This window comes from Poecilia mexicana, unplaced genomic scaffold, assembly GCF_051168715.1.
Source record: "Poecilia mexicana isolate PSO_F unplaced genomic scaffold, ASM5116871v1 scaffold_11, whole genome shotgun sequence".
Taxonomy (NCBI): Eukaryota; Metazoa; Chordata; class Actinopteri; order Cyprinodontiformes; family Poeciliidae; genus Poecilia; species Poecilia mexicana.
Window position 1 is genome coordinate 16,634,229 of NW_028263380.1, and position 25,184 is coordinate 16,659,412.

The following is a 25,184-nucleotide window of genomic DNA, read 5'->3' on the forward strand; positions in this document are numbered from 1 at the left end:
ATTGTTTTTCTTCTGAAGTGTGACTTGTACCGTCTTGAATCTTAAAGGTTTTTATGAAAATGTTGAAGATTTAACAGACCTAAATATGGAGGAAAAAAATACTTGGTGATCGACTGTCTTGGAAAATGTGTGCAAGACTTGGACAAAAAATTGGATGCATAAGAACATATTCAAGTTGTAAAAGAGTCCAAATTAAAATAAAACATCTAAATTCATGTGTAACTGTTTTTCTGCCAATAATTTTATAGTCTTATAGTCTAATTTTAGCCTCATAAGTAAAATTTATTTTGTAAAAATTAATACTATAATATTCACTATTCTATGAATTTATATACTGCAAAAATGTTAGAACATTGTCCGAAAATAATCCAGCGCCACATGTATAATGGCAGATTAAACTCCAAAACAACTGAAATAATCTTCATTTATTCTATAATCTCACATAAAAATTACATTTTCATAAAACTTAAAGAAAAGTTAGAAAATCAATCAAGTTTGATCTGAAAGATTCATCCTTTAATTAAACAGGAGAGCATAGAGTAAGAATGAAAAAGAGTTTATTGTCTTAATCTACAGAAGGTACTTTGATTTGAAAAGCAAAACTTTGTGTCTGAGTAAAGACGTTGTTTAAGACATGATCAGTTCATTCCAGCTGAGAGACTTCATGGAAGTACGCTCCCAGCATCTTGACTCCTTGGATGTAATTTGATCTGAAAAACAAAAAAAGAACAAGATTCAAATTATACAGGATGATAAAATAATTCCAGCGTTTCCCTCGGTGTGTTTTAAGCCTGGCGGGCCACCAGGCTTAGCATTGCTTATTTATTTAATTTTTTTTTATGTTTGAATATTTTAAGACTTTATAGTTGGTGTTCAGGTATTAACCTTCTAATCTTTCAATAGCACATAATTATCAAGTGATATTTTAAAATTCCCTGTCAACTTTAAACATTTTTTAACTCAAAAACTTGTCGGCTGCTGGATGAATGACTAAACCACCAGGCGTAGCAGGTTCTCTGGGAGAAACCTTGAATTCTTCTATTTACTTTACCTTTCACTTCTTAATTTCATTCAAAATACATTCACTGTGTTTGTGACGAACCTGTTGAGTTTTTCGTTTTGGGAGTGAGCGCCGTCATCGGAGGATCCAACAGGAAGCAGCATGACGTTCCGGCCCGTCGCCTCCTGGAACGTCAGAGTGACAGGAATGCTGCCGCCCTCACGGGTCAGGTCCGGTTCCACTCCGAAAACTAGACCGCATCAGGGAGACGGAGGAAAATAACCATCCATGTGAACACATGAGTAAAATATTGATTGCTTAGGAAGACGGGTGTGTGTAAAGTTGTGAACCAACCCGTCTTCATGGCCTTTCGGCCGGCCATGTAGTGCGGATGGTTGAAGTCAGACACCCAGGCTTTGGCCCCGTGACCCATCGTTACTTTCAGTTTGTTTGGACTTCCCAGATCAGCAAACCTCTTCTGCACGTAATCAACCACCTAAATAAAAATAATAAACGGAAACTGAGTAAAAAACAAACATGGTGTTTTTAAAACGAAAAATTAAACATCGACAGATTGAAACTGGTTATTTTGTTTAAATGTCCCATTTAATGCAAGATTTGACTATTTCATCCGAATATAAGCAAATGAATTATTAAATATGGTTTGTAATTGTTAAACAGAATTTTACTGCATATTTCACAGTTTATCTGCATAAACCTTTCAAAATAAAGCTTCAGCCATATTTTAGCACTTACCTGCTTCTCCACCACTTTGGGGTCCATGTCCGGGACGAGGCGGATGGAGAATTTGCCGATGACCTTGCGGGGGATGACTGTCTTGGCTCCGGTTTCGGAGAATGCTCCCTCGATCCCATGCAGAGAAAGAGACGGATACCTCCAGCGGTGCATCAGGATTTGCTCCTGTAACGAGAAAGAAGCAAAGTGTTGGTGGTTCTGAATGAGGCAGGGAATGAAGTAAATGTCAGATTGTTTTCTCGCCTTGCTGTCGTGCAGCAGCTTTCCAACTCCCACGTCTTTGCAGTACTCGGACAAGTCAAAGTCGATCTTCTCGTACAGCTTTTTCTCGTCTTCTGTGAGAGGAGCCACGCCGTCGTACATCCCAGGAATCAAAATCTTTCCCCTCTTGTCAACCAGAGACCCTGTGAAGGTAAAGAGAACAACGCTGACATACAAGAACTGTAGAAAAATTCAACAATCATCTCTACTAACCCATGAGTGAAATGAGATCCGTCATGGCCTCATGAACCGAGCCGCCGAAGACGCCAGAGTGAAGGTCTTTATCGCTGCACTCTACCTGAGGTTCAGTTGGAAATGTAGAAAATCTGTAAAACTACTCTACAAAAAAACTACAAAATTACTCCTGAGGTGGATTTACCTCTACAAAGAAGTAGCAGATTCCTCTGAGGCCGTAGGTGATGCAAGGTTTGGTCTTTCCCAGCCAGTAGTTGTCAGAGATGCAGACATAATCCACATCTTTGAAGAACGAATCTTTTCGGGAAAACACTAGATCGTCCAGACCCTCAGACCCAGATTCCTCCATCCCCTCAAAGCAGAACTTGATGTTGATGGGAAGATCCTGAAGGAAAGATAAAAGGTACTTCCTTAAACTGGTTAGGATGGGTCTATGGGCCAAACAAAACATGTTCATTACATTTTTTTCACAGAAAATTATTCTTAGATAATGAGATTTTAGTTTGGCCTATTTGAGCTTCTTCTAGATTTAACCATTTTAGGGCATCTTGTCACTTTAAATCCAATAAGCTGCTGCTGGCCACGCCCCGAAAACTCAATGTTTACATTCACGTGAAAATGGTTGCAAACAGATGTGCAATTATGCAACCATACATCTTTGAAAAGCAGAAGTGGAGCCTCCTGTACAACTAACAAGGATGCAGCAAGTAGTTTTTGGATGGCAAGTCAACAACAAAACACTTGACTTTTCCAGCAGCCATTATGCAGCCAGTAAAGCCAGCTGATCAAATGTGCTGGAGTTCAGCTTAGGTTGCTAGGTAATGGGCTGGGCTTCGGTGGGGTTGCTAGGTGACGGGAGGAGCCTGATTTGTGATGTTACATTGGTTAAGTTTTTGAAACGGCTCATTTTCCAGGCACCAGTAAAAAGGCTAAGTGTTTCCTTTTTGTTTTTAGAAGAAGTTGAGACCCAAATAGAAGGACAACATGCAGAATGTAAATTTTCATAATAAATCCCCTTTAAATCTCAAAAGTACTAGGATCACAAGGTCTCTTGATTCTGTCGCCAGGAGGATGAAATAAAACCCTCAACAGCACAATGCCTGCTATAAAGTAATTTAAAACCCGACTGAAAAATCTCAGGGTTAATTTTTATCTAAAAAAAAAAGCTTCTAGTGGGCCATAAACAGCTGAAACCGGGAAAGTTAAAGGTGATGAAGACCCTTCATTATGAGAACATTATCCAAATGTACTCGGATCCTTCTAAGAAGTGGACTATCCCTGCGCTAATGTGGGTCAGTTTTCTGTTTTTCTGCCTGTTGACGACGTCAGAGTTCTCAGTGAAACGTCTTGACACGACTGCAGCGTATCCAGCCTTCACATAATGATTAAACCAAGGCTTGGTTCTCACATGCTGTGGTTCATTTTTAAACCTGAATTTAAAAAACTGCTGTTGCACATAATTTACACAGACACTCCTAAGAAGTTAATTTCTAAGAAAGCCGAAAGGAGATTTAAAGTTAGTTTAAATGCTATATTGTTTTTAAAAAGGTGTTGAACCTTCCCAGGAGCGGCTGATCTACCAAATAACTCCAACAGCACACTGACTTCACATCCAGCAGGAAACAAAAACCACCAAGAAGAACATCTCATCGATTTCAGGCTCTTCTATGTGGAGTGTAACAGGGATCGATATTTGGGCCTCATTCAAACCCACCGAATACAAATCTCAAAGTAGAAGTCTGTACGGTTTTCATTTTAATTTGACTGAAAGACGACTAACAAGATGATTTTGCATCATCGTCTGGTACAAAATAATCCCCATCAGCCTGAGAAAATAAAAATAAAAAAACATTCCAACTGTAACCCATAAAATAAAGTATTTTTTTGTAAAATATATTTATTAGGTAAAGTTGGTTAGTCTGACATTTTAATAACAAAATTAAACATTTTTGCTGTTGAAGTATTTTAAAGGAAAATGTAGCAACAGTTCAAATTTTGGGTAAAAACCATCAATGATTCATGATGTTCAATATCATGATTTCCCTCCAGTATAAAATCAATATTTCACAAATGTAACAACTATACGAGTCCTTAATTGTTACTTGACATCATCTATATTTTTATTCTTATATTATCTGTAAGTTATTATGCTAAAGGACAGGTTAAATATTCTTCATTTATGCTTTTTTAAATTATTATCACAGCTGTCCACAAGGTGGCAACATACAGGTGTATAATGAACTATTAGCACGTAAACAAGTATAACAGTGTTGAGACCAACAAATATGTAAAAAAAGAAAAATACTTTTGTAATCGTTCTGGGTAAACCGTTGACTTGATTTAGCTTTCTTAGTGAGCAAATGAATAAAATCAGTTTGCATTTCTTTATAACTTCACTGAAATATTAACATCTACCTTTGCTTTGACATAATCTCTAAACCATGTCCAAGTAGAGAAAACACAGATCAATAATCAATCCCTGCAGTCTAAAACAACCAGCTGGATTTAGGTTGAACTATTTAACATTTAAATAATGAAAACAAATCTCGGAAAACGGCATCATTTAAAGGAAATGAAGCAAACAAAACGATTTGTTTGCATAACTTTCTGCATGACACATAAACTGCAACGGAAACAAAAGTACCTGAACGTGTGAAGACATGCTAGCTCTCATATGCTATGCAATAACATACAGCGGTTGTTTAGCCAGAGCTTGAGCTCAGATCTTGTTTTCCTTGAGCTTCCAGCAGTACATTTTAAGCTGATGTTTTCAGCGAACAAAGATACACGCCCAACTCACCATGTCACATTGTGAGTTGGGTGTGAATGTTTATTCTTCTTTCACAGAGAAGAAAAGGTAAAAAGAGAAACCAAAACAAACTATTTTGCAATAGTTTCAATGCACCAATAAATGTCCAACAAAGTAGAGCACAACTGTGAAGTGGACAAAAACGTTGCAGAATCATGAATACATTGTGAAGATGAGAGTCGGCACATTCAGTAAAGGTAGGAAACCTAAAACGCAAACCAATCTGGTTTATATCAGGGTAAAAACTGTACCTGCTTTATCTTTTGGTAGGCCTCGATGCAGTTAAACCAGGCCAGCACTGGTCCCTTGTCATCAGTGGATCCTCTTCCATAGAGTTTACCTACAAACACACCTCAGGCTTTATTCGCATCTTTTTCTCCTGGGATTCGATTATGACATCGACTAACTTCACAAAACATTGCAAAAAATATATAATTAATGTAATTTCCAGTTCTTAATGGAAGCATTGTGTCGCATCAGATCCTTTATTCTGGTTTAAATGTCATGTTTAGTCTTTTTAAACAGAATATGTGACAAGATGGGAAGAGGAAAGAAGCTAAACTAAACGTCGCTGAGCATGTAGGAGTCAGAAGGAAGTGAATGTGTCACTTTCAGTCAGCTGATTTTTTTACCAGAGAGCAGAATGAAAGCTTCAGCGTTAGTTGATACCAGTGGAGACGTTTTACCATCGTTTGATTGTAGAAAACAAAGATTTATTCATGTTTTCAAACGTAAAAAGTCAACCTAGGTTAATTTTCACTCACATTTAAACCATCTGAAGACATGACATTGTCTAAATGGCTTTTGTATTTACACAGGCCATCTTAGTCTGATATTTACAGTAAATCTGTTTGATGAACTAAGACAAAAAAGCAACAGAAAAGCAGATGTCACAGAGCTGCAGCATTAAAAATAAAGTCAGCTCCTAATTGTTGAAAACAGTTCAACCTGACCTCCGACATCCTCAGATAAGAAAATGCAGCTCTGCTCAGAAAATGAAGACAGCTGAAATGGACTTTGAATATGTGCAGCCATCTGTGATATGATTACATGTTGATAAAAGCACAAATGCAAAGCTGGGTTTGAGAAATTACAGCAAAAACAGCAACTTTGATCTTTACAGACACGATGGATTGGAGCATTTTTTTACCTTAAACGGTGGAAAACTATCAAATCTTTAAAAAATGTTACACGTCGATAACTCTGATGGCGTAATTTTGATAATACTGAAGTCTGATCGCATCATCAGGACATCCAGATATTTTATGTCAGTCATAAAATCCTGCATGTCCTCAAAACGCAGCCAAAGACAACACAAAGACAGACTGAAAACAGAAACCTCCAAATTCATCCTTTTGGGTTTAGTCTTACACTTTCAGGAAGGATCCCAGACGATCACTTTGAGTTCTGGTGAAGCCGTTTCACTTTCAGCCCTTTGATTTTCCACATTACGTTTCAAAGCTGCTCTGAACTCACCGTCTTTCTCCACCAGAGTGAACGGCTCGGTGTCCCAGCCGTCCTCGACCTGAGCAGGCTGGACGTCCAGGTGGCCGTAAATACACACCGTCTTCTTGGCCGGGTCCGAACCCAAATGGCCCAGGATGATGGGAGGCAGAGGGATCTCCTCTCCAGAAGGAAGCTGCGGGAAAAAAACACTGAATATTAAAAATAAACTAGAACTGCAAGCAGTTAGATCGGGTTTTTCTGGTATCATACAGGACGTTACTTTAGTCTTTTATAGTCATGTATTGATCATAACCAATAAAAAGGAGTAAAATATGATTAGTAACATAATTATTCGAATCAGTTTGACCTTAATTTGTGTTCTCAGAAACATAAAGAAGATGAAATGATCACCTTTTGTTTCCCGATGTCCACCAGCTCCACCGTCCCCCCCAGCCTCTCGATGTCTTTGGCTGCCATCTCCATCATCTTCTTGATTTCCCCGCGCTTTTCGGGCCAAGCGGACACACTCTGGACAGCGACCCATTCTCCAAGCCGCTGGGAGAAAGAACAAACTCACGGCTACTCAAAGGCTTTTCAATCATTCTCTAGACTGAGAGTTGGGCTTCAACTGTATTTAACAACTGGTTTTACAGTAATACAGATTGGCACATACCCGTAAAGTCTAACTACTTCACCTCACTTAGAAAAATATGCAAAGTGAGAAAGTAAACTTCATTTGTTTTAATCAGTGTTTCTCAACCCTGGTCCTCACCGCCCCGCCTGTCCTGCATGTTTTAGGTTTTTCCCTTCTGCCACACACCTGAATTGTGTCTCTGGGTGATTAACAGGCTTCTTCAGTACTTGATGGTCATGCAATCACTTGAATCAGCTGTTGTGGAATAGAGGCACATCTAAAACATGCAGAGCTGAGAACCAGGGCTGAGAAACACTGGTTTTAAGTAAGCAGGACTAAATCAAGACTAGCAAAAAAATTAAACCAATTTTCCTGATTGAGTCCTAATCCTTCCCCTCTCACTTCTTCTTTCATCAACTTTAACTGGCCTTTATTTGAAAGTGATCAGACAGGAAATTGGTTAACGAAGAGGTAAAGGTCATTGGGTCAGGATTTGAACCTGTCGCGTCTACGACTGACGCGTCCAACAACGCAACACCCCTCTGCATATTATCACTAATTACATCAAATATTTGAAATACATAATCTACACAAAAGATATTTTGTTTAATGACATAAAATAAAGATTAATTCATTCTCAATCATCACTGTCGTTTGCAGGTTTGTTTTAAGGAATATCAGAAATACAATACAAAGGTTTCAGGCTGGGACTTTTGCATGTAGAAAAAAACAACATTAATTGTGTTAATGGCCCAAAAAAAGCATTAAGTTAGCTGACTGTAGCCTAGCTTAAGATAAATGATACATTCTGCTACGCGGATGCTCTTCTATCTCTTTATCGCGAATCAGATTAGATAAATTACTGGCTCCAGAATAGAAAAAAAACTCAAGTGAAGCATTTGTACTTGGATGGAGGCAGCATTGAGTCAAAGTACTTTCCAACACAAGCAGAAACGTCCTTTTTCTAAATTAACCCAGCTCAAATAGAGTGAGTTTCAACCTCGAATTATAAGTAACTTACTAAAAGTGAGAGTTGATAGCAATTTCATGAAAACTGATTTAAGTCAACTCACTATTTTCTGTTAAATGCCGTCTTGCATTTACAGTGCAGTGACAATAAGTGCTACCTTTAAACACTGGGTGATAAGTCATACCTTGACGTAGAGGTCCTGGTTTTCGTCCACATACTTGAAAAGTGCTGGGAGGTGAGCCATTTTTCCCAACAACAGACAGGAGCTGAGGGTTAAACCAGGCAGAGTGGAGAGTTTAACTCTGACCTGGAGTAGATATATGAGCACAAAGACACGCCCACCAACAAACCTGCTGACTTTGCACAAACTCCAAGGAGTCAAATGAGAAAGTAAAGAAAAAGACTCATGTGAGAAAGTTGCATCAGAGACATTTTACTTCCTGCTTATCGTGTGCAACATAAAGTACTTTGCAGAAATAGATACTTCCATGATACTTCAGTGTATTTTAGTAATGATATACCAATAAAAAGTATTAATTATTCTCTTTTTTTTCTAGATTATTTCACTTAAAACAAGATGTTTTTCCTGTTATAAATTAAATAATCTGGCAGTGGAATTAGTAATTTTTCATTAATATTAAGGAATTATATCTTGCTGAAAAGTTAGTTGTAATGTAGTTTTGTCTTATTTCAAATTTAGGTATTTGCACTAGAAACTACAGACCAAATATACTTTTAGTTTGGCTTTTGCAGTGACAAAAACAAAGTAATTGTTAAAATAAAACCATGAAAAGTCAACTTTCTGGCCTGCTTGTGAGAAAACTAACCCTACAAATAAATCAGAACAAGCTACTCCCACAATGAAACATGGTGGTGGGAGCGTCATGCTGTGGGGATGCTGTTCTTAAGCATGGTCAGTGAAGCTGGAGCTAGAAACACAGAGCAATCTGGAAGAATATCTGTCAAAAGCCTGCAGACTAGGGCAGAGGTTCAAATCTGCCTAAACATGCAACCAGAGCTACAACTGAGTGGTTCAACCAGTTGTAGCTCAGGTTGAACCACCAGCTGGACCATGTCGTTCTAACTGGACCATGTCATTCCAGTCAAAGCTCAGATATAAATCTAGTGAAAAATCTACCTTAAAAGCTTTTTCTTCCAAATTTTAAGTGCATAATACATAATTTCTTAGTAAAATATATTTATGGTTGCAACATGACTAAAGGTGCTAAAGTTCAAAATGTATAAACAATATTACAAAGCAACACATATTTAAAGCTGTTCTCCTCCAGCACTGAAAACAACTCATAACAACGAGCTCCTAAGTTGGTACAGAATTACATAAATATCGTAACATATATTTAGGCTAAAGAGCCTTTAGTAAAACACATAACTTGAACTCAAGTGTTTAAGGAAATCAATCTGAAACTGATACCAACTTAAATATTTTCAAGCAATGACCGAGCCTGTTAGAAGGCTAACAGAACGGGAGTTAGCAGGCTGAGAGCTCTTTTATTTCCTAACTAGCTAATATTTTAGCTTTGACTGAGAAGATGCAATTCCTGGCAACATATCAGCTTTAAAAGAGCTTATCAATATTACCTGTGCAAGCCAAACGCTGTTCTTTCGCAAATGATCCGGTTTCTACATAGAAGAGTAGCTCCAGCGCTGTTTTCGCTGTTCCGTAGAAACTATACGTAAGCGAGTCCGCCATATTGTGAGTGGCACCGTCGTTTTCAAAAGCGGCGACAGCATGGTTGTAAAGTTTTTTTCCCCCTGGATCAACACTCTTTTATGAATTATCTAATACATGTTGATTTTATGATCAGTGTTACTTACCACTGAGACAAAAACTATCTGCAACAATTACAAAACTGTTTAAAAATGAATTTACATTTGTTGTAGTTGAACCACTGAAAATGGACATAACTAAACATAAATGTATTAAGAATATGAAATAACTAATAAAACTTAAAATATTGTCAAAACTTATTTCAGTGACAGAATTAATGTGCTTGTAAATGTATACCTAAATTTGCAGTATCAATAATATGTAATATAACCTTTATTGTCCTTTAGTGGTGATGTGCAGACATACCAGCAGCAAAGTTACAAAAGCAGGTAAAGTCACACAAAATAAAAATATAAAAACAGAAAGTAAGAAACACAAAATATTATATTCCTTAACAAAAAGAAAGTACCAAAGGAATGACAAAGGCTTTTCCATTGGTTATGAAAAAGTCAAAAAAAAAATTATGTGAATAAAATCAAATATTGTCATTTTTAAACCAGAAATTACAATAACTTTTATACACACCTCAAACCGATTGCAGTTTTGTATATTTTTCATTTATTAATCAAACAAGATACACAGCGTAAAGCAAAAGACGATTATTGCGCAAATTTGTGTACAAAAGCCACTCGCAATATGGCAGCGCCGTTTACGAGCATTCTGTATTCTCATCGCGTGAGAATTCTTGATCCTGTGATTTCCGCTGGTTCCAGTTCAGCTGATGTCAGTCATTTATGCTGATGTCTGCCTGTGACTCTTTTCACGTGATAGACGCTTCCCGTTTGCTACCGACAGACAAAAATGTAAAATAAAAATGTACAGCATCATGCAAACAGGTGTATGCCTGCTCCTTCAATTAAAAAGAACAATTATTACAGATTATGACTGGTGTAGACCAATTATTCAAAAACAGTAAAGTCATTAAAATGTATGCTTGTTTATATGTTAGTAAATTAAAGCAATATCGTCTCATTTAGACTGATATAACATGTTTCAGTGTCATATTTCTGCTGCAACTTGCAGAAGTAAATCATCATGAAGTAGAATATGGTATCCTTTTTGTCAACAGCAAATTTCTAACATTAATTAAACATGAAAACACCATAAGAAGGAAAAATATCACCAGTGTCCAAAAGCGATTAATGTGAAAGCCAGTTTATTGTCAGACGTCTCCAGAAACGCTTTTAATTGAAAGGTAAAAATTGTACTGAAAGGGTTCAGGTTCTGAAAGTGAGCACAGATGTTATTTAAGACTTTATGAGTTCAACCCAGTTTTGAAACTTCATGGAAGTAAGCAGCCAGCATCTTGATTCCTTGAATGTAGTTTGATCTGGAGAATTTGGATAAAGAACAAGATTTTATTTGAAAGAAAAAAAAACATAGCTGCTAATTTTATTTGATCTTTTCCATGTTTCCTTATGTATTTAGAAAAACTATAAAATCTCAAACCTGTTGATCTTTTCATTTTGTGAGTGAGCGCCATCATCGGAGGATCCGATAGGAAGCAGCATGACGTTCCGACCCGTTGCCTCCTGGAAGGTCAGAGTGATGGGAATGCTGCCGCCCTCACGGGTCAGGTCCGGCTCAACGCCAAAAACTTAAATTAAACAAATAAGGTAAAAAAAACAAAACAAAGCAGGATGAAATAATGGGAGAAGATGCTCAATTAGCTGTTTTTTTACATTTAAAATTATTAAAATGTATCTATATTCTGATATGTAGATGCATTTATTTATTTATTTATTTATTTTCTGTGTATATTTTAATCCACAAATTCTTTTGTCTTTGACGCACAAAACCTTATTAACACTATTTGGTACAAATGTGCGTTTTTAAGCAGAGTTTTTATTTACCTGTCTTCATTGCTCTTCGACCAGCCATGTAGTGAGGATGGTTAAAGTCAGACACCCAGGCTTTGGCCCCTTCACCAAAACTGTACACCTTCATTTTATTAGGACTTCCCAATTCAGCAAATTTCTTCTGCACATGGTCGATCACCTGAACAATAATAGAAGAGTGAAAGAGTTTAAAAGAACAACGCATTTGCTATTTATGAACTCTGGAAATAGATAAATGAAAACTAGTAACAAACTGAAGCTTTAGGTTTATGTTATCCATGTAAAAGGTCGGCCGAATTGCAGTCTGATGAGCAACCAGTGATTAAAAACTAACACCAGCATATGCGGTTGACGTAGCCTTAATCGTAATTGGACCCAATTCCGATATTTTTCTGACGTAATGCGACCTGTATCTGATCTTTTTATTACAGTCTGAACAACACAGGTCGGATTTTTTCCCCCGAATACGACCCAGGCTGCTTGGATATCCGATACGTATCCGATCTTTTCAAATGTGACCTGAATCCCAACGGCCAGATATTGAACGTCATTTATACTCGACAAACGTCACTAATCTGCGTCCTGATACGCGCAAGCGTGAAGAAAAACAACAACAACCATGGCGGAGTGTAATGAGGATTAAGTTGTTAAAGTGCTGCCTCCTGTCGCACAACAACTTCAAAATCGTAAGCTAAAGGTCCACCGTTAGCATCCATGTTTACTTCCGCAAACACTGAGCACTACTTCTTTATCGCGGTTGGCAAAACACTGAGAACGCTGACGCTATGGCGCCCTCTACTGCGCATGTGGGACACTTTCAGGTTGTTTGCTGTTCACACGAGAGAACACGTACAAGTCGCATATATTTGGCAGTGTGAACGACCACGACAAAAAAAAAAAAAAATCAGATTTGACAAAAAAATCTGAATTGGCTGCGGTGCGAACATAGCCTAAGTCAGCATTCTAAAGGCCATTTAAAGACATTTTCATTTTTCAAAACACCGCTTTCATGTCCAGTTGAAAGTAATTCAGTCTACCTGCTTTTCCACGACTTTGGGGTCCATGTCAGGGACAAGGCGGATGGAGAATTTGCCAATGACCTTGTGGGGAATAACAGTCTTGAATCCAGTTTCAGAAAACGCTCCTTCGATTCCGTGCAGAGAAAGACACGGATACCTCCAGCGATGCATCAGGATTTGTTCCTACAATGCAAAACATCAGCAAAGTCCCAGTGGTTCTTATATATTCAGTAAGTAAAGGAGATTTATTTACCTTAGTTTCATGCAGCAGCTTTCCAGCTCCGACATCTTGGCAGTACTCAACCACGTCAAAATCGATCTTATCATATAGTTTTTTCTCCTCTTCTGTCAGAGGAGCGACGCTGTCGTACATCCCAGGAATCAAAATCTTTCCCTTCCTGTCGATGAGACAGCCTGTGAAGGAAGAAAATACACAGTGAAATTTTACAGACAAAAGAACAGTCCCTAGATCATCTCTATTTACCCATGAGTGAAATGAGATCAGTCATGGCCTCATGAACCGAACCACCAAAGACGCCGGAGTGAAGGTCTGTCCTGCTGCACTCGACCTTCATATCAAGATATAAAAGTATCATTAGGATTTTCCCCCAAAATAACCACCTCTTTAAATAACAGAGACTTTACCTCGATGAAAAAGCCGCAGATTCCTCTGAGGCCGTAGGTGATGCACGGTTTGGTCTTTCCCAGCCAGTAGTTGTCAGAGATGCAGACATAATCCACGTCTTTGAAGAACGAATCTTTTCGGGAAAACACCAGATCGTCCAGACCCTCAGAATCCGACTCCTCCATTCCTTCAAAGCAGAACTTGATGTTGATGGGAAGATCCTGCAAAAAGAAGACAAACATATACTGTAAAAATAATAATAAAGCTCAATTTCTGGGGTTATACCCACTGAATGCAGAAACCATTTCACCACAGATTTGGACGAACCAGACAACATGGCACCCTCAAAGTTCTTTATAAATATGGTTTTGTTTAATTTTTTCTGAGGGGGAAAATGCCAGATTAAAACTACAAACACGTTTTAGCACCAACATTAACAGATTCCCTAAAACGGCAGCGGTGAGTTTACCGTCCCGATCTTTTGATGGGCCTCGATGCAGTTGAACCAGGCCAGAACCGGACCCTTATCATCAGTGGATCCTCTTCCGTACAGCTTACCTACAAAGATAAAACTCAATTTAACCAGTCTGTTGTTAATTGTTTTTTTTTTTAAACAAATCATTTACCAGAGACCCTTCGCAAAAATTATCCATGTTCCTTAGTGCTGCTATCTGGAGAACAGATATTTTCTCAATTTTTCTTTTCATCCTACATCAAAATGTGTCAAACTGAGAATAAGCATCTTTGAGGGACAAAGTTTAAATCAAACCTGCTCTGCTGAAGCAGCAGTGGAAGAGCTTGCTTCACCTGTCACTCCCTCTTTTGTATTAAACAGGGTGTAGTCCAAATATAAAGCACATACTGTCAGCACTTGCTGTGGCATTGTTTCGATAAGTTTCTGCAATTCATGCATTCATGAATTCATGCAATGCATTCATTTCCATCCACAGTTCAATTAATTTTTGTAGAGTTAGACTGCCGTGCAAAGTCACAAAGCTTCTCACTGGGGTAAAGATTTGGACTCTGGTGGAAATGAAGCTACTTGCACAATTTAACCCTGGTGAATCCTGGCATCCTCATCTTGGATTAAATTTGTCCTTTCAGGGAAGAAGGGTGATCCGATGATAAAATGATAAAATTATCTGGTATACATCCAGGTCGTCACCTGATCTCTGATCTGACCAACTGCAGAAACCCCAGATCATGGAGCTGTCGCTGCAGACATTAGGCATGAAGGGGGCATCACTTCATCTGACTCCCTTCTTATCCCGACACACCAATTATTGGTCTAATTCTTATACTGTTTCATAAATTTGACCCTTTCACCCCAATTAGCGTCACTTGTCTGTGTTTTTCTCACAGCTATGAAACAGTTTCGTCCCGGTCCGCTGAGTTCTCTTCGCATTGCGATGCTCTTAATTTCACTATTCAACACAGAGCAGTGAGTTTTGATTTAAAATGCTTAAAGCAGGGATGTCAAACTCATTTTCGTTTTGGGCCAGATCAAGATCATGAATGCTCTTAAAACGCCGGTTGTTCCTGAATGTGTTGATAAAACCTGATCACAAACTGTTAAAATAGCAATGAATTCTTAAAATCAAATATAATTGAACATCTTTTCAGTTCCTCCAGGATTTAGTGATTCTTTTTGTGATTTTTTGCAATAAAAATAAAAGTGTTTGTCGTATTAATTTGGAAATATTAGCAATATTTGCACTTATTTATGATGGTAAATGCAACTTTTTATAACTCTCTGTATAGATCATACAGAGAGTACAGCTGCCTCAATTAGAGCTGAGGCAGCTGTTTAGTGCGATTAAGAAAGTTTTTGACAATTTTTGAGAAAAATCTGCAATAAACTCCCAATTATTAGTGTGATTTGTTGATTTTGCATGAATTTCCACAATAATTTGCAAGAAGCCGAAGGGACTGATTGATACAATTTGGCAGTAAACAGATAAAAACTGCACTGACTGATTGATAACATAATATTTAAGTACATTTTGTTTTTAGTCTATACTCTATCGGCCACATAAAAAGCTATGGCGGACCGGATTTGGCCCACGGGCCTCAAGTTTAAAGGGATCGCCAATAAAGATCATTGAAGATCCACATTTCCTCTGTGAAGATGATGATTCCCCCTCTGTCCTTCCAGGTTTTATTAATGCGCTGGACATTTCCTGGTAGATTTAGAGGTTTGGTAACACTTTATTTGAAGGGCTGCGAATAAGACTGACATGACACTGTCATAAACATGACATAACACCTGTTATGAACATGAAAAAGTCTTTACGAATGTTTATGACAGTTGTCATGAAGTGTCATTCGGTAAATAATGACACTTTTAATGCAAAGTTGCATTAAAAGTCTATTAAAGTGCCAACTTTGCCTCTATTCAACTCCTAAAAGTGGTTCAGCCTGACTTTTTGCAGATACTTGAAGCTTTTGCTCTTACCGTCTTTCTCTACCAGAGTGAACGGCTCGGTGTCCCAGCCGTCCTTCACCTGAGCAGGCTGGACGTCCAGGTGACCGTAAATACACACCGTCTTCTTGGCCGGGTCCGAGCCCAAACTGCCCAGGAGGATGGGAGGCAGAGGGATCTCCTCTCCAGAGGGAAGCTGCACAAATTAACATAAATACAAGAATTATACAAATCTGTTTTTCCAGCTCAAGGTTGGAGGTTGATGGAGTTAAAAATATAGAGAAATGTTCACAGCTTCACGAAAAAGATACAAATTAAAGTATCCTAAAGTACAAGACAAAGTACTCATCTTTTATCAGAAAACTATAAATTATAAGATATTAAAAAGTTTGATTTTTAATCAATAAAAGTGAAAAACTCTTTTACCTTTTGGGTGCCGTTGTCCACCAGCTCCACTTTCCCCCCAAGCCTCTTGATCTCATCCGCTGCCATCTCCATCATCTTCTGGATCTCTCCGCGCTTCTCGGGCCAAACGGACACACTCTGGACGCTGACCCATTCTGCCAGGCGCTGAGCAGAGAAAGTTCAAACATCTTCTGATATAGTCTCATCTAACTGATCATGGAAATTTTAATTTTATTCCTCCAAAACAAAGCAAAATCCACATTGAAGTCTCAAAGTGCAACCAGAGAGCTGAGGCTAAATTTTGCTCAACTGATTTTATGCCAAAAGTAATTTAACTTCCTGATTAGCTGAAAATCACAGTGAAACAAAAAGAAATCTTACCTGCACATAGAGATCATCGTGCTCATCCACATACTTAAAAAGTGCTGGAAGGTGAGCCATTTTTGTGGGTAACAGCAGCTGGAGGGTTGGCAAGCAGAATGAAATGAAGATACTCGGTTCTGCAGGCTGGGAACAGAACCCACGCCCTGCATCAAACCTGTTTTCTGCCAGGCAAATCTAACCAGACAAGAAGTCAGCAACAGATTTCTGCATCCTATGTGCACAAAAGAGCATCAAAGATCCTTCCTTCCAACTTTATAACCAAAACTGCTCTCTGCTCTTTATTTTTAATCTGTTGCTGTTTCAAAGACATCTACTCAGTTACACATTTTTGTGCTAGTATGCCATTTTTAATAGCCACAGTATTCTTATGTTGTACACATTTTTCCATTTAAAAAACATATTTCTACATTAATTTGAATATGAACGCTCCCATTTGCCTTTAGCTTAATATTCCCAAAGTGGGACAAAAAAAACAATATTTCTATTCCAAGTTTAAACATTTAGAAAAAGATTTTGCAAACCAAATATATTTGGGTAAGATCCACAAGAAGGAGTCATGTGTTAGTCCACAGCTGGGATTTCTAGCATTTTACTCAATTACTGATACATTTTACTAAAAAGACTTCCTGCCCACATGACCGAGACCATGTGACAAACACCAACCACGAACTGAAAGTTTCACTTTGACAGATTTCTGCATCCTATGTTTAAGATAGTTTCACCTTCAGTTCGCACGTAAACAGGAGGCAGGTCACTGGAGGATGTAAAATGTCTGACCGGCTGAATCCAAACGGTGTTTTTTACTGATAACCTAGTCATATACAACCGGTTAACCTTGATGTGTTCTGCGTTGTGTTCAGTTGAAGAAGGGAGTCAGACCACAGGAGTTGCTGGTTGACCTTTAATGCAGGTTGCTGGCAGAGGCCTGCACAAATAGAAATAAAAATGCCCTTTAACATGCAGCTCTTCCATTCACAGGAGTCGGAATTCCCCTAGCACAGTGTTTCTCAACCCTGGTCCTCACCGCTCCCCTGTCCTGCATGTCTTAGGTGCTTCCCTTCTGCCACACACCTGAATTGTATCTCTGGGTGATTAACAGGCTTCTGCAGTCTTGATGGTCATGCAATCATTTGAATCAGCTGTTCTGGAATAGAGGCACATCTAAAACATGCAGAGCAGGGGGGCGGTGAGGACCAGGGCTGAGAAACACTGCCCTAGCAGATAAGAGAAACCCTGTGACTAATAATATCTGCTCTAACATTTACAAAAAATGTTCTGAACTTGTCAAAAAGAATACTCCTCTGTATGCACTAAAAAAAATAAACATTCACAGCTGCATGTATTTACAATTAAATTTCAAACATTATAATAATAAAAAATAAAAGCACCTTTTCCAAAATTGTTACACATGAGTAAAAAGAAGTACAAGCGGATCATCAGGGATTATTGTGTCTTTGTCCTGATGTAAAATATTTTCTTTCTAAATGCCATTGAAAAGAAAACAACCACACCTCAAGTGCAACTCCTTTATTCTGCTTCACAAAGCAAATTAAACAAGATTAGTAGTAGTCTCTGGAATTTATAAAAGATTTTTCCATTATCTAGTTTTTTTTTTTTTTAACCACCCAAAAAAATAAAATAAAATAAAATAAAACAAACAGACTCTTCTAGTCGCGTCACTCAAAGAAAATCACTTGTAGGAATTTGCTTTGTGTTTAGGTAAAAAGTTGAAATTCTTCGGGACAGGTCCGAGGAGCATTTCACTGAAACAACAATACAGAAGATTTTTATTACAATTTAACAATAAGAATGTCACTTAATTAAATGTTCTGGCTCTTACCTGATCCTGATCCAGTCGTCAACATTCTGACTGGCCATCAGCGACTCCAAGTAGTTCCTGCCCATGTAATACGGCGGCCGCTCATTGATCTTTTGAGGAACTCGTTCCAACAAGCCAACAGGAATATATCTATTTAAAAAAAACACAGCAGTTCATACTTAAGGACTGATACGTTTAAATACACACCAACCAATAAGAACTTCTCATCACATACAGGAAATTTTATCATGATTGTTTCACTAGGATATTAAAAGGTATGAATATGACAAGTTCAATGGAGGTGAAAAATATTTTTAAAAGTATGATGGTGATGTTGCAGACCTGCACATGAAGGAGAGCCACTCCAGCAGGAAGTTTCGGGTCTTTTCGACGCCCCGGGTGTCGGAGCCCCAGTGCTCCAGCCCGAAGTTGGTGAAATCCCTGAGGATGTCCAGCCGCTCGCTGGACGAGACGTCCCAGTGTCGGCTCTCCTTTATCTCCGTGAAGATCCAAGGCTTGATTAGGGCACCCCTGAGAAAACAAATACAACATTAAACAAAATGATACAACTTAAGAATATTTACAATTAATTATTTTTTAGTTTTAGCTTAGTTTAAACTACTTTCCCTTTTAAATCCAATAGAAGCGATAAAACAGATTTAAGTAATTCCCAAGTAAAAACAGTAAAACTGAAAGAGGGTTAGTTCATTCATCATGACTGTAAATCCAGTGGCTCACATTACTTTCTCATTAAAGTATGTAAACAATTCAAACCTTGCAATCATGATGCCAGAAACACCGGTCTCTTTGGCTTTCACTGCGTCTTCATAAGACAGAATGTCTCCATTACCTGGACCAACAAAAACAAGTTACATCAGAAAAACCACATCCTTAGACCTATAAAAGGTTTTACAGGCTTTATGTCAACACTCAGATTCCTCCACCATAGAAATAAAAAAACAAACTGACGCACCAAAGAGTGGAACAGGGTCGGCCAGCTTGGCACATGTGCTGATATAATCCCAGTCAGCTAACTTTGTGTAGCGCTGCTCCCTCGATCGGCCATGCAGCTGCAAAACAACACCGTCATTATGAGTGGTATGTGCAGTATGTCTATAAAAATAACAAACATAGAGGTGGAGAAGGAAAACATGATGCATGAGAAGATAAGACTTTACAGATGAGGCGAAACCACTTGGGAATTCATAAAAATAAAATTTTTAATTGGCTACCGCTTAAAACTTTATTGAATAACAAATAAACTGCAAATTTCTAATCAATTGTTAGTTTTTGAAATTCTTTTAATATGAGAATTTAGTAAAATTTCTCTTCTTATGAGATTTCTCCTCAAAACAAGCCATTGTCAAATTCATTTCGAGTCATTTAAGACGAGACTCACGGTAACCATGGAGACGCCCCAGTTCTTCATTTCTCCGATGAGTTTGTGTGCGATGTTGGACTTCTCCTGAACACCAGTGCGGATCTTGACGGTTACAGGGACATCTAGGACCTTTAGAAAGAAACAAGAACTGCATTAAATTGTTCAATTTCTTAATGCCGTTAATATTAAATCACTATTTCATGCCAACTAGCAGCAAACATAAAAAAATAAATAAATAAATACTCTGTACTTACATAATTCATTCCTTTGATTATCTGTTCAAATTTTCTGGTTCTGGTCATCAAGCCACATCCTCCACCCTGAAGCACAAACAAAAACCACTGTGAATGAGTTTAATAGTTTCTACTAGTCCTGGACAATAGATCAAAACAATGATTATCGCTACAGACACGTGATCAATATCAATAAATAATATGTCTGATAGAATATCCAATATTGAATATACAAAATGTACATTGAACTCTGAACCAGAATCACACAGCATTTTGGGAGATGTAGGCAGAGGAAAGACCTTAGCAGCTCTAAAGAAAAGATTGTGGAATCAACTGACTCCCTCACTCCTTGGTTACCTAGCAACTCATTCATTCCTTGGTTACCTAGCAACAATCTGTTGAGTAACTGACGCAGAAACAGTTTAAGGTTTTGCCACTGTGCCTCATAACTGCCTACAGATAAAAAACATCTTTGTGGAGTAACAACTGTGGATAAAACAGGAAATGTCAAGACACCAGTTTGGTAGTATTTCAGATATTTAAAACAAAAACTAATCAGTAATCATTGAAAGTTTTTTTCAGTCATATTGTCCAGCCCTGGTTCCTGCCATAAAATAGTAGCTCTTGATGTTTAATTTGTGTTTGTTATGAGGCTCGACAAAACCGGGCCGCAATTTTCAAAGTGACAGAATCAGAAATGTTAACGCCAAAACGAAAAATCCCAACTAATCTGACGAGAACAGAGAGGTTAAATAAGAGCTCACCTTCTTGTAAACCAGATCAATGGGGCATCCTGAGTTGATATCCACAAAATCAACGTCGGTGTAGTTGTTGATGAGCTCCGCACACCGCGTCATGGTGTCAGGGAAACAGCCTTCAACCTGGAACAACACCTCACACTTCACATCCAGTCACAGAAACCTGCGCTTGAACTCCGAAGTGGGAAAAGCATCACCTGAACACCAAACAGATCCTCGCTCTCATGCCTCTTCAGGAGGGCCCACTCTGACTGATGCCCCTGCAGCAGGTTCGTGCACATGGCCATCTCCCCGCAGGTGATGTCTGCGCCGAAGCGCTTGCACACACGACGGAAAGGCAAGTTCCCACACTGACGAGACGTAAAAAAGACCAATTTTGATGTAAACAATATGGCGGCTTAGTCAGGGTTTACAGTCACCTGTAGCGCTATTTATACACCCTAAGCCATGTTAGAACCACTTAAAATATGTTTGTTTAGATGTTATGCGACAGACTAAACACTCTATATTTGTGCATTGTTTTTAAGAATCTTAAAAGTGTGGAGTGCATTTATGTTCAGGTTGATGCTTGGCAGAACCACTTTTCACTGCAACAACTTTTTCCCTGTATTCATAATTAGGTTGGTTAGAAAGGATCCAAAAAAATCGTTTTTTTGAATTTCTTGCCACTGATTCTCAATGAGTTTTTCGTCTGGACTTTGACTAGGCCATTCTAACACATTATTATACTTCAATTTTGCTCTAGTTTTTTATTTATGGTTGTTGTACATGTAAGATTACTCTCTTTTTAGCTTCATCTAAGCTAAAAAGGAGAAGCTAACTCTTACCATAGAAGAAACATGGTAAGAAACATAGAAGAAACAATCCCACATCATGACACTACCACCACCACGTCTTACTATAGGAATTGTATTCACACTAAAGTATCAGAGTAAAGGAAGTGCTAAACTTTCTGACTTAATTGCAAGAATAATTGCACTCCACCACATAAAATCCCAAAAAACACAAAGTTTATATTTATAAAAAATTAAACATAAATTAAATGAGTACTGTTTTTACTTACAGTTGTTAGAGGAGCAAGATAGAGCTTGTCTTTGAAGTCCACCTTGAACATATAGACATAACTTTTAATACAAAACTTAAAAAATACTCCCAACTTTCTAAATATGTCTCTGCTAGTACTTCTGGAAAACCTGTAGTGTTATTTAATTAAAAGAAGAACTTTGGAGTAAAGTTTGGCTGACATTTACCTTTTTCTTCTCACAGGGCCGCAGTTTGATAACGTCTGCATCAGTTAGCGGGCCTACAGTCTTTACTGGCGGCTGGATATCTGGACAGGTGGGCAGCTAATTACAGAGCAAACATTTAAGTTTATACACCCCTAAAAACATAATAAATGAGACACTCTGCAGCAAATGTAGTTAAGAGAATAAGGGTGTACCGATTCTTCCGTAGAAACATGCTGAATTTCTTCTTTTGGCTCTGCAGATACCTCTGCTGTACAAACATCACCTGCATAATAAAAAAAGGAATTATCACATTTAAATTTGTCAAGTTGAAGCAACATTTTCAGTTTTGCAAATAGTTTGTGTTATTTACTTCCAGTAAAAGGAACATGCTGCTGCAATGAGTGTTTGTTAGTTATTTGAGTCAAAAAATAAGTTTTAGTTTGTAAAATTGGTTTGACAGTCATAATAACGTGTTCTTTAAAGCCGCTCCCTTAGATTGTGAGAGCAGGACAGTTTGGACTCTTATAAACAGAAACAGTTCTGCGTCTTACCATTGCTCTGCTGTTCCTTCTTATCTTTGTTGTCTGAAAGCATTTTCAGGTATTCCTCTGACTTTTTGAAGGTGACAGAACGTTTCCTCAGGCGATACTGCAGATCTTTACTCAGGCTGTTCTTCACCAAAGTCCTTCCTTCGTAAGCTTTGACCAGCTCTGCCTTCTCCATGGTTTTAAAGTCAGCTGTAGTGTGCGCCGTGGCGAAGCGGCAGGCAAGCCCGTATTCACACTTTCCAAATGTGTCGTAGAGGTAACAACGTTCCCCGATGTCGGCAGGCTTATTGGCCAAGTACTCGGCGACGTCATGGTAAAAGATGCATTTGTCCCCAAACTTACATTCACCGTTTTTCTAGGAATGGTTAAAAAAAGTCAAGAGAATAATAAATTTTTACAGGAATCTGAAAGGATTGCATACTGCATCTTAAAAAAAGGAGGAGGTTCAATCTACCTGAATGACTGACAAACACAGTCGCTTTTCTTCATAAGTGGTGGGTTTTATGTGTGGCCTCGACTTATTCTGACCACGAAATCTTTTCTTATCCCGTTTTTCTGTTTTCTTCACATCTTCATGGTCCAGTTTGGATTTTTTACATTCAGGTTCGTCCACAGAGGGATCCTTTTTCTCTTGTGGCGTCTCATTTTCAGCGGATTTCTCTCCTTTGGAGCCCTGCCATTCTGAATCCAGAAAGCCATGAAATGCATCTTTGGTGGTGATGAATCTGCAAAAAAAAAGAAAAAAGTAATTTAAAAATATGTTTTAAAATACTTTTAAAACAGATCCAAAAGCAACATTAAAAAGATTTGTCAAGAATGCCAAAATACAAGCCGAAAACCTTTAATAAATAAATCACAATATGAGCCTCTATGAGGCTATAGGTTGTTTTTCTTAACTCTGATTTTAAAAAAAACATTAGCAGTCAACAGAATGTTTGCAATTTCCCTTTAAGGAGGTTTCTTACATATTTCCCAAATCAAAATTTCACATCGCCTTAAAATTTACAGAGTTCTCTGTCCATTTTACCTCAAATTCAAAGTGATGAATATATATATATAATGCTTCTCATTCCTTATATAATATAACCTGTTATGTTACATAATCGGTTTCACATTACTGTATTTTCCCCCTATATTTATGTAGATTTCTAAGACATTTAAATCAAACTCCAGGCTGTGGGAAGCCTGTAAAACTCTTTTACAAGATTTAGTATGCTTTTCTTTTTTGAGTGAGAAAAACAAGCACAATAAACAATTAAAAAATTGTCACCACCTAAACTAAACCAACAAGAGCTTCTACTGCGTACTGAAAAATTCCCAAATACTACTGACAGTGCAAATACTTATCCCATTCTGCATAAGTAGACAATGATAAAAAAAATAACTGGGTTTGACAAAAGTAAAAACTCTTTGATCTAAGTACAGTACAGCGCTCCCTCTAGTGTCCAGTGTTGATGAAAGTTACTTACTCTTGTTTGATAGCAGCTTCACCTTTTACAGCTACATGTGTTGCTGTTTCTGTGGCATCTTCCGCTGATGCCTCCATCATTTGGTCAAAGACTCACTCCCTATTCTCACTCTGAAATGTTTCGATAAAAGATAAACAGATGAAGCAGAATATAACTGAGTGTTTCATGAAAAGGATGCTACCAAACAGATGTGGTTTGTAGATGTAATAATTGGAAATTTGCTTCATATGCCACTCTGTTTTTAGAAAGATTTTAGATTAAATTACACAGAGTTGGGCACTATTTACATGACTTTCAAAGGCATTTGGTTGTGCTGGATTTTACTTAAAATGTTTGTGAAATTTCTTGAACCATGTCAATCACATTTACCAAGATGAACTTAACCTTCTGACTGTAGCACAAAAATAATACAGTTCCAGTTTCTCTATTTAAAAAATAAACGCTAACTTCTAATCAGTTACTATTATATAGATACACAATAATTTAAGAGATTTTAGGAGTCTTTTAAATGCAATTTTTTCACGTTTTTATGTGTGTGTTCGTAGCATTTGTTAGTTCCCACTATACCAATTATGCTGGAGATTTGATTCTGATTATTTATCTTCAGTCTGAACACGTTTAACTTGCACCTAGCTGCTCCTAGTTTTAGTAGCAAAGCTCCATTTTGTTATGATACACTTAAACGCAGTCAAAACTAAAACATCTTTACATGTCAAGTTAATTAGAATAACAGTCCACAAAGTCTTTCACTTACCTGTTTCTTTATCAAGATGTCAAAATAGTTAGTTACATAAACTGCTCCAGCAGTAGTTAACTCAAAACTCTGCTAGCAAGCTAACAAATTAAAGCGCGTTTTCCCGCAAGCTAGCAGTTAACTTAATGTTCAATAAAAAGCTTAACCTGTCTCGTTAGGAGCTACAACCGCAAAGAAAATCGGTACAGATAACATTGACTATATTAATTCACTTTCTAACATGCAAACAGTGCAGTTAAATTTCACCACCTTGTGGTAACCGATGTGCATCAGTTTAATTATTCCCGGAGAGAACGTCTAAAGATTGGTTCCGCATGGAGATCTCCGACAAACTATCTATTTTGAAAAATATTTTTATAAATAAATTTCGAACAGAAATGAAAAAAAGTTAGCATACAAAGTGCATGTCTGTTTTTGCTAATACAGAAATAATTATTCAT

General features: G+C 37.8%; 3 protein-coding genes across 3 annotated transcripts; all 3 read right to left on the minus strand.

Annotated features, from left to right (window-relative positions):
• Positions 1–540: 540 nt before the first annotated feature.
• cndp2 (carnosine dipeptidase 2) lies at positions 541–9,800 on the minus strand. Its single transcript, XM_014985453.2, has 12 exons — positions 9,671–9,800; positions 8,256–8,337; positions 6,879–7,022; positions 6,498–6,660; positions 5,273–5,361; positions 2,397–2,597; positions 2,231–2,315; positions 2,000–2,160; positions 1,757–1,921; positions 1,355–1,496; positions 1,103–1,250; positions 541–710 (listed from the first exon to the last, which is right to left on the minus strand). The coding sequence occupies exons 2-12, from the start codon at positions 8,313–8,315 to the stop codon at positions 644–646; spliced, it is 1,425 nt and encodes a 474-aa protein (XP_014840939.2). The 5' UTR covers positions 8,316–8,337; positions 9,671–9,800; the 3' UTR covers positions 541–643.
• A 595-nt stretch (positions 9,801–10,395) lies between these two features.
• Positions 10,396–17,157, minus strand: LOC106916860 (cytosolic non-specific dipeptidase-like). The gene is made up of 12 exons (XM_088010289.1): positions 17,075–17,157; positions 16,551–16,628; positions 16,191–16,334; positions 15,798–15,960; positions 13,812–13,900; positions 13,363–13,563; positions 13,202–13,286; positions 12,971–13,131; positions 12,736–12,900; positions 11,714–11,858; positions 11,310–11,457; positions 10,396–11,190 (listed from the first exon to the last, which is right to left on the minus strand). Exons 2-12 carry the CDS (start codon positions 16,608–16,610, stop codon positions 11,124–11,126), a joined length of 1,428 nt encoding a protein of 475 aa, XP_087866415.1. The 5' UTR covers positions 16,611–16,628; positions 17,075–17,157; the 3' UTR covers positions 10,396–11,123.
• Positions 17,158–18,065: 908 nt separating this feature from the next.
• On the minus strand, positions 18,066–25,048 carry dus3l (dihydrouridine synthase 3-like (S. cerevisiae)). The gene is made up of 16 exons (XM_014985448.2): positions 24,745–25,048; positions 23,991–24,100; positions 22,976–23,246; positions 22,525–22,876; positions 22,186–22,256; positions 21,995–22,090; positions 21,808–21,849; positions 20,942–21,094; positions 20,751–20,867; positions 20,008–20,073; positions 19,772–19,882; positions 19,346–19,442; positions 19,147–19,222; positions 18,715–18,903; positions 18,394–18,522; positions 18,066–18,316 (listed from the first exon to the last, which is right to left on the minus strand). The coding sequence occupies exons 2-16, from the start codon at positions 24,068–24,070 to the stop codon at positions 18,244–18,246; spliced, it is 1,923 nt and encodes a 640-aa protein (XP_014840934.1). The 5' UTR covers positions 24,071–24,100; positions 24,745–25,048; the 3' UTR covers positions 18,066–18,243.
• Positions 25,049–25,184: the final 136 nt, after the last annotated feature.